At 37.0% G+C, this 9773-nt stretch overlaps 2 protein-coding genes across 2 annotated transcripts; both read left to right on the top strand.

The window, feature by feature from the left end:
• Nucleotides 1-2562: 2562 nt before the first annotated feature.
• Nucleotides 2563-3093, top strand: LOC128999516 (uncharacterized). Its single transcript, XM_054426080.1, has one exon. It carries the CDS (start codon nucleotides 2563-2565, stop codon nucleotides 3091-3093), a length of 531 nt encoding a protein of 176 aa, XP_054282055.1.
• A 5569-nt stretch (nucleotides 3094-8662) lies between these two features.
• LOC128999514 (uncharacterized) lies at nucleotides 8663-9241 on the top strand. The gene has a single exon (XM_054426077.1). The coding sequence runs from the start codon at nucleotides 8663-8665 to the stop codon at nucleotides 9239-9241; it is 579 nt and encodes a 192-aa protein (XP_054282052.1).
• The last annotated feature ends 532 nt before the right edge of the window (nucleotides 9242-9773 follow it).

Genomic DNA, 9773 nt, shown 5'->3' with positions numbered 1-9773 from the left:
TCTAAGAGCATTTGTGGTTTTGCCAATGTAGTCTTTAGGACAATGTTTGCATGAAATTTGGTAAATTACATTAGTAGACTCACAGGTGATGTTACTATTTATGTTATAACATCTTTTAGTATGCCTGCTTGTGAAAGTTTTTGATGGGATGATTAATTTGCAAGTGGCACATCGTGGTTTGTTGCATTGTGTGTTTTTTTTTTAAACATTTTTTTTTTTAAAGTGTGTGATAAGTTTATTTTGGAAAATGATTTAGCCGTTTGGCAATATTATGAAGAAACAAATATAATATTTGTTAGTCTTTGTTTTTATGAACAGATGTTTTATGTTTTAATTTATTTAAACAATTAAGAGTTGTTGTAAGAATTTAAAGTGATCAAGAATATAACAATTCTGTTATAGAGAAATGTTTTAAATATTTGTTATTTATCAGCATTAAATCAGTTCTTTATTATATAATATTTGTAAAAGTTCTTTATTTTACACGAGTTCTAACATAGTGGCGATCGTGACAGGACATTTATAGTTAAAATTCAGATTAGGACTAAAGCTTATATTTGACTTACAATGGATAAGCTGAAGTCATTAAAGACTGAAAGGACTCAACTAAGAAGAACTTTTACAAAGTGCAGAAATGAAATGGACAAATTACTGAATGAAGATAGTAAAGATGAAGTAATAATTAAAAGTAATTTAAACAAGCTGCAAGATAAAGCGGATAGGCTTTTTAATGAAGACATCAAGGAAGCCTTGTTTGAAGATCCTGTAACAAAAGAAGAGGACTTAGAAGATGAGTTTGATACTGCAGAATCTTAAAGACACATGTTATCTTCAATGAGAGCTAAGTATGACAATTTCATTATTCAGGTTGGCCTAAGCCAACAGTCAAGAAGTGAAGTCGGGGATACCGTTCACAGACTTAAATTAGCATCTAAGAAGGGCTTAAGTCTACCTAAATTACAATTAAACCAGTTTGATGGAGATGTAAAAAATTGGATAGGGTTTTGGGGACAGTTTAAAAAGGTCCACGAGGATCCTGATCTAGAACCTGAGGATAAGTTCCAATACCTCATCCAATCCTTAAAACCAGGATCGTCCCCTAGGGAATTAGTAGAAAGTTTTCCACCATCGGGAACTAATTATGTAAAGACCCTAGAACAAATTAAAAGCATGATTTGGTAGGGATGACTTTTTAATACTACCTTAGGTTCATTTGGTGGGAAGACTACAAGACTAGAAAATTGAAAACTTTTAGACATTGCAGAGTTGTCTTTGGAATTACCTCCAGTCCAGCTGTTAGGAACCACACTAAATCACCATTTGGATGACACACCACTTCATCTACAAGAGACAGCTGCGAAACTGAAAGATGCCTTTTATGTTGATAATTGTATTGTTAGTGTTGACTCGGCAGTAGAACTAAAAAAGTTTGTAAATGAATCCATGGAACTAATGAAGCTAGGAAAGTTTGAATTAAAAGAATGGGCTAGCAACTATTCAGATGTCAGTAACCTTAAAAATGAATTTTCAACAGAAAATATCGTACCATTACTGGGCATGTTGTGGGACAGAGAAAAGGATGAGATTTTTTGTGACATACGATCCATTTCTATGCCAAACAAGAAGGTAACCAAACGAGATCTACTCTCAGTAGCCCAGCGAATTTTAGATGTGGTAGGTTTCACTTCTCCTGTGTCTTTATTACTTAAGTTACTCTTGCAGGAGACATGGCTGAAAAAACTGGCATGGGATGAAGAACTTCCAAATGAAATATCATGCCAATTTTCAAAGTGGGTTGAAAATATTCATTGGTTGGAAAGCTGTAGAATACCAAGAAGAATATTTCTGTTAGGGAGTCAGTCCGTAAACGAGACTAGTTTTCACATATTTTGCGATGCTAGTAAACTAGCTTATGCAGCTTGTCTTTTTATCAGAACCAAGACTCAAAACAAGGTGGCTGTGCAGCTTATTTATGCAAAATCTAGGATTTCCCCGAAGAATGCAACAATACCAAGATTGGAGCTGTTGGCCGCACTTATGGGAGCTCGGACCTACACACATGTTCAAAAGGCGTTGAAGATGTCATGTAAAACATATTTTTGGACAGACTCATCAATCGTATTGACATGGATCAAAGAGAAGGAAGATTGGGGGACTTTTGTTGGGAACAGATGCAAGGAAATAGGTAACACTACTTCTAAAGATGATTGGCACCACATTTCAGGAAATCTTAACCCTGCTGATTTGTCCTCAAGAGGTTGCGGAGCTAAGACACTTTATGAATCTCATTGGTGGGAAGGACCGTTTTGGCTTAAAAAAGATGAGTCTCATTGGCCAGTGTCCAGTCTTACGCTACCAGATTCAGAAGCATATAATGAACGGAAAAAGAAGATAGTATCAGCAGTAACTACAGAAAAAAGTATTGACTTCTCAATGTCATTACTATACTTTTCAAGCTATCTAAAACTGTTAAGAATGGTAGCATGGATTTTATTATTTATTAGGAACTCAAGCCACAATCAAGAATCAAAAAGTGAGACTTAAAATAGTGAAGAGATCCAAATGGCTGAAGATAAAGTTATTTTATGTATCCAAAAGAACTCGTTTGGAGAAAAGTCAAAATTCCAGAAAAACTTGCCAGTTTTCTACGATGACAAGGGTCTGTTAAGAGTGAAGATCAGGCTAGTTCTGAATGACGACAGTGAAGATTTCAAATTGCCGATTCTTTTACCTTCAAGTCATCCTATCGTCACACGTCTCATTATGGAACTTCATGTTGCTAATCAACACGCTGGACTTAAATCAATGTTAATTATAGTCAGAGAAAGGTTTTGGATTTTAAAGGGTATAAAAACCATTCGCAATGTTTTATCTCACTGTGCCAAATGCAAGAGATTCAAGTCTAAAGCAGGAGAAGCACCAGTTGCTCCACTTCCCTTAGAACGGATCACGGAATGCAACGCTTTCCAGTCTAGAGGCATTGATATGGCAGGACCACTGTACCTAAGAAACGGGGAAAGAGCATGGGTGGTTTTATTCACATGTGCCGTGTACAGAGCTGTGTGTAGTGTATACAATAATAATGTACCATAATTTTGCCATTTTTACGATATTTAGATTTCTGTTATAAAGAGTTGGCAATATGTTTTGCATTTGTGTCCTGACTGCGATCAGGCGACTGTGACGTCATATCGTACGATTTCAATAAAGCTCCCGGATTGGCTACAACCCATCACGCCACTATTCCCTCCACGTTTAACCGCCGTTCCAAAAGTTTCCTTGCTGACCAGTCCTCAAGATTCCAGCAAACCGTAACCATGTAGTCGGCCGGGTTTTATTTAATTCCACAAATGGTGTTTTTATTTCAAGTCATTGCACCCCAAACGTTCCAGTGGCGACGAGGTACGAAAATGACTCAACGCGTAAAAAGTTTTTAAGTGATTTAAGTGACAATCGAAGTGCACCGTAGCAAGGTACGTGTGTTTTTAAAAGTGACAATTGAACTTCTAGTGCACCGTAGGAAGGTACGTGTGTTTACAGAAGAATTCGGTCAAGTTAACTTCGAACAGTGCGTGTGAGTGTAAACATTAATGCCGCTTGATGTGAACCTTATTGATAACTTTGGAACTTTATTAAATTTCAAGATGTCGTTCATCGGTGCGATCGGTCCTTTTGATAATTCGGAAGAAACGTGGGACTCATATATCGAGCGTTTTGAATTGTTTGTTACATGTAACGATATTACCAACGCTAAAAAGGTTAGTACGCTTTTGACGGTTGTCGGAGTGAAAACTTATAACCTGCTTAAAGACCTATGTACACCAGACAAACCTGCTACTAAGAGCTACGAGGATATTGTACGGATCATTAAGGGACATCTACATCCAAAACCTTCTTTTATTGCCGAAAGGTACAAGTTTAGTCTACGAACACAATTAGAGCATGAATCAGTCGCTGATTACATCGTCAACCTGAAGAAACTCTCTGTCAACTGCGAGTTTAAGGACAAACTACCGGATCATCTTCGGGACAGGATCGTAAGTGGGTTGAGGGACGACGCCACCAAGAAGAGGTTGCTGGGCGAAGAAGATCTCACCTTCGAGAAGACGGTCCAAATAGCCACATCGATGGAGTTGGCAGCTAGAGACACCGCGGCCCTGACCTACCACAACACGGGGGGAGGAAGTCGTCTCCACAACGTCGCTTCGAAGCAGCAGCAGCAGCAGCGGAAGCCGTGGCAGCGCTCAAAAAGTGAAGTAAAGTGCTATTGTTGTGGTAAATCTGGTCATTTAAAAAGTGAGTGCCGTTTTAAAAGTTTATCTTGCAATTTTTGTAAGAGGAAAGGCCATTTAGAAAGTGCGTGTCTGATGAAGAAAAACAATGGTGAGTCACAATCTAAATTTGCATTTAATGATAAGCGTAAGGATGGACAAAAGAACTTTACACCTAAGTTTACCTCTGGTAACAAGTCTCATAAGTATAAGCAAAACTATGTAGAGAACACAGGTGTCAATGACAATGACGATGATTATAGTGATTTAGCTAATTTATTTTCCATAAATGATGAGGAAAGTAAACAGAGGGATAGAATAAAACCTATCACGGTTAATCTTAAAGTAGAACATACTGTATTGCCATTTGAGGTTGACAGTGGAGCATGCGTGTCAGTAATTTCTGAAAAGTGTTATAACGATATATTCTCTGATCTCGAATTAATGCCCACTAATTTAGTTTTGAGCTCATATACAAACCAGCCAATAAAACCTGTAGGAAAACTTAACGTAAATGTACAGCATGAATCTGAGCATAAAAAGTTAACTTTGTATGTTGTGTCTAAAGGGGCTAATCCTCTAATGGGAAGAGACTGGATTAGGGAACTAGAAATATCGATCCGAATCCCTAAACAAAATAGTTTGAACACGGTTGAAAAGCTAGATCAAAAACCTGTAATTGTCAGTAAACTGTACAGTAAATTTCCTGAGGTATTTACTGATGTGTTAGGTTGTTACAAGGGAGATGCAGCTAGATTAGAGTTGAAGGAAAATGTAATTCCTAAGTTTTTCAAACCCAGACCTATACCATTTTCGATCAAAAGTAATGTGGAGTCTGAGATTGATCGATTAGTAAATAATGGGATTTTAACTCAAGTTAGCAATAGTGAATGGGGAACTCCAATTGTGCCTATTTTGAAAAAGGACGGAAGTATAAGAATATGTGGCGATTTTAAAGTAACGCTCAACCCCTATTTAGTAGTCAATCGCCACCCAATTCCAAGGATTGAGGACATTTTTAATAATTTACAAAAAGGGGAGACGTTTTCAAAAATCGATCTTTCTCAGGCTTACACTCAGGTAAAGTTAGACGAGGAATCAAAGAAGTATTGTACAATAAGTACATCGAAAGGATTGTATATTTACAACCGAGTTCCATATGGTGTAGCATCCGCCCCGGGAATATTTCAGAGTATAATGGAACGCATTTTAGCTCACATTCCCGGCGTTGTTTGCTTCCTAGACGATATTTTGGTAACAGGAACTGATGACAAACAGCACCTAGAGAGGTTGATTCAAGTGTGTGAAACTTTAAAGAATCATGGTTTAACAGTAAGTCAAAATAAATGTCAGTTTTTCTGTAAATCTGTTGAGTATTTAGGGTACATATTAAGTAAACAAGGACTAGGCACATCTCCTAGTAAAATTGAAGCTATTGTAAACGCCCCAGTGCCTACCAATGTAACTCAGTTAAAAGCTTTTCTAGGTTTAGTCAATTATTATTCTAAATTTGTGCCAAGTATGTCTACCATTGTATCCCCACTGTATCATTTACTCAGAAAGGACACTCCATTTGAATGGAATTCATCATGTGACAAAGCGTTTCAATTAATTAAGAGCAAATTAGTTTCAGCTCCTATTTTGGCGCATTATGACCCAAATTTACCCTTGAGGTTAGCTACTGATAGTTCTGCCTACGGGGTCGGAAGTGTGTTAAGTCAAATGCAATCAGATGGATCTGAAAAACCTATTTGTTTTGCGTCAAGGACATTGTCTAAAGCCGAATCAAACTACTCTGTAATAGACAAAGAAGCTTTAGCTATTGTGTTTGCTGTTAAAAGATTTAATCAGTATTTGTTTGGTAGAAAATTCACACTAGTAACAGACCACAAACCATTGTTGTCAATTTTTGGCCCTAAAAAGGGACTTCCGGCTTTTGCCGCTAGCAGATTACAGAGGTATGCTTTATTTTTAGCCAGCTATGATTTTGACATACAATATGTTTCCTCTCAGGGAAATGCTTCTGCAGATTGTTTATCTCGCTTACCTTTGCAAGCCAAACATGTTAACGATCAGTATGAGGAAAATCCTTATGTAGGAACCTATTTGCAATTTTTAGCGGAGGGAGATATTCCAATTAGTTTTGTTGATATTAAGAGGGAAACACAAAAAGACACCGAGTTAAGTAAGGTATTTGGCTATGTCTTGTATGGCTGGCCTAATGAGGTAAACGAGGAATTACGACCTTATTTCATAAGGCGGAGCGAACTAACTATTGAGCATGGCATATTAATGTGGGGTTATCGGGTTGTCATTCCAAAAATGTATAAAAGGGGACTGTTACAAGAATTACATTGTGGACATTTAGGGATAGTCAAAATGAAGGCTCTAGCCCGTTCTTATCTATGGTGGCCTTCAATAGATAAAGACATAGAAGAACTTGCCAATAGTTGCTCGCAATGTCTCATGGAACGTCAAAGCCCGTCAAGGTCATATTTACATGTATGGGAATACCCAAAGTCAGCGTGGCAACGATTACACATAGATTTTTTAGGCCCTATTAATTCAAAGTTGTATATGGTTGTAGTTGATGCTTATAGTAAATGGATAGAAGTAGAGGAGGTCAGTTCCACATCTGCCAAAGTAGTCATAAATAAATTGAGACCTATGTTTGCAAGGTTTGGAATTCCGGAACAGTGTGTCACAGACAATGGCCCTCCTTTTATATCCTGTGAATTTAGCAAGTTTCTTAAAGCTAATGGGGTTAGGCACACGCTTACACCACCTTACTTTCCCGCTAGTAATGGCCAGGCGGAAAATGCTGTAAAAACAGTAAAGAAAAGAATAAGAGGGGCTTTGTTTTCAAATCAAAATCCAGACTTAGCTTTAAGTAGATTTTTGTTGGCATATCGAAATGCAGTACATAATACAACCAATGAAACTCCAGCCAAACTAATGTTCGGTAGAGTATTGCGAACTACATTAGATTTGATACGTCCTTCTGTTAGTAAAACGGTTTTGTCAAACCAAAACAAACAAATTGTAAACAAAGGGGGCAGTCAAACTAGAGAACTGTCAATAGGACAGCCTGTTTTAGTCCGTGATTACAGGGGAAGAAATAAATGGACACAAGGTGTAGTGATTAAAATGTTAAGTCCTGTATCTTATTTAGTAAAATTAGACTCAGGTATTGTATGGAAACGCCATATTGACCAGCTGGTCGGGTTAAACACTAAGGTAAATTTGAATGATCAACAGAATGATATTACTAGAGAGGTAGTGTTGCCTCCAGCTGAACATATGTTTGACCAGGATGTTGGTAACAATGCTCAGTCAGCTGGTCGAGCTTCACCCATGAGACCGGAAATGCCGAGTACACCTCGTACTCCAGGACGTAGTAAACGTAGTAGTATGCGCTCATCGCTTACTCCACCGGACGTGACCTTTACATCACCTGTACGATCAGCTGATCGACCCAAACAAGCATCGCCATTGAGACGATCTGCCAGAGAAATAAAACCTCCTGAAAGGTTGAATTTGTAAATATTTATTTCTGTGTTTTGTTTCCAATTTTATCAAGGTTGCTTGTTTTAATGTTTATTGTTTTGTATTATTTGATTGAGTCATACAATATTGTTTTATAAAAGTGTTTTTGTTTTAGGCTATTTAATGATTATTTAATTGGTTTGATGTGTTGATAAAATTGCGTATTTAAAGAAAAAAATATTTTAAACTTAAAGGGGAGGAAATGTAGTGTATACAATAATAATGTACCATAATTTTGCCATTTTTACGATATTTAGATTTCTGTTATAAAGAGTTGGCAATATGTTTTGCATTTGTGTCCTGACTGCGATCAGGCGACTGTGACGTCATATCGTACGATTTCAATAAAGCTCCCGGATTGGCTACAACCCATCACGCCACTATTCCCTCCACGTTTAACCGCCGTTCCAAAAGTTTCCTTGCTGACCAGTCCTCAAGATTCCAGCAAACCGTAACCATGTAGTCGGCCGGGTTTTATTTAATTCCACAAATGGTGTTTTTATTTCAAGTCATTGCACCCCAAACGTTCCACTGTGCACTTAGAGCTGGTACAGTCTCTTTCAACGGAATCCTTCATATCTGCTTTACGACGGTTTATATCCAGAAGAAGACGGATTTCACTAATTTACACAGACAATGGGACCAATTTTGTCTGTACAAATAATATCCTTAAGCGGTTGGATTGGAAAACCATTTCTCGGAAATTCGAGATCCATCAAATAACCTGGAAATTCAATCCTCCAAGTGCCCCATGGTGGGAAGGTATGTGGGAACGACTTGTGAGAATGGTCAAGGAACTGGTGAGGAGAAATCTAAGATTGGCAAAAGTAGATTATGAAGACTGAATGACTCTTCTATGTGACTTGGAATCTACCATCAACTCAAGGCCTTTGACCTATATGAGTGATGACTATGACACTCTACAGCCTCTCACACCTTCAGTATTTCTACAACCAATTGTTAAGAGTGACATTCATGATTTGGACATTGTCGACTCAACCACTCTAAACAAGCGAGTGAGGTATCTTCAAAGCTTAAGACAAAATTTGAGATCAAGATTTAAGAAAGAATACCTTGCGATGTTAGTACATAGGTCAAAAGAAAACAGTGGTAAAGGAAGCAGAACAATAAGTACCGGTGATATTGTACTAATAGGTGACGATAATATCAAAAGAATAAATTGGCCACTGGCACTAGTGTTGGAGACAATACGAGGAAAGGATGGAGTCTGCAGAGTAGCCAAGTTAAAAACAGCAAAAGGAGAACTAACAAGACCCATCCAGAGACTTTACCCCATAGAAATAAATTCAAAAGACATGTCAAGGAAACAGGATGTACATATTGAAACAGAAGATAATTCATCAACACCTACAGAACCAAGAAGAGGGAGAAAGATAAAAATCTCGAGGAAAATGGACTTGTAAACCAAAATAAACATGTAAATAATTTTGTTTGAAATTTTGATGACGTAAAGCCAAATTCCAAGGTGGGGAGGATGTTGGAAATTGAGTTATTTTTTTATATAGTACAAATTCAATATTAATTAATCAACACCAAATATAATAATTTGTTAGTCTTTGTTTTTATGAACAGATGTTTTATGTTGTAATTTATTTAAACAATTAAGAGTTGTTGTAAGAATTTAAAGTGATCAAGAATATAACAATTCTGTCATAGAGAAATGTTTTAAATATTTGTTGTTTATCAGCATTAAATCAGTTCTTTATTATATAATATTTGTAAAAGTTTTTTTATTTTACATGAGTTCTAACAGGTATAGCGACTAGTTGTTTTGAAATATGAATACTGATAAGGTTAACGTGAGAAATGCCAGAGCCACTGGGGTAGAGCCTGAAAGAATTTTTGAAATAAAGGCATATTCTTATTTATATGTTAATCGGGAATGTGAACTATCATCATGCCAAATTTAATTTCAGCCTAATCTGTTCATGCATG

This window comes from Macrosteles quadrilineatus, unplaced genomic scaffold (assembly GCF_028750875.1).
Source record: "Macrosteles quadrilineatus isolate MER2022 unplaced genomic scaffold, UCM_ALF_1.0 Scaffold_8__2_contigs__length_117827958, whole genome shotgun sequence".
Lineage (NCBI taxonomy): Eukaryota > Metazoa > Arthropoda > Insecta > Hemiptera > Cicadellidae > Macrosteles > Macrosteles quadrilineatus.
The sequence above is the reverse complement of the archived record's forward strand: the minus strand, read 5'-3'. Positions and strand labels throughout refer to the sequence as shown.

Bases quoted from the DNA above. Each gene is read 5' to 3' on its own strand.
- LOC128999516 (XM_054426080.1), top strand. From the start codon at position 2,563: ATGGCTGAAGATAAAGTTATTTTATGTATCCAAAAGAACTCGTTTGGA.
- LOC128999514 (XM_054426077.1), top strand. From the start codon at position 8,663: ATGACTCTTCTATGTGACTTGGAATCTACCATCAACTCAAGGCCTTTG.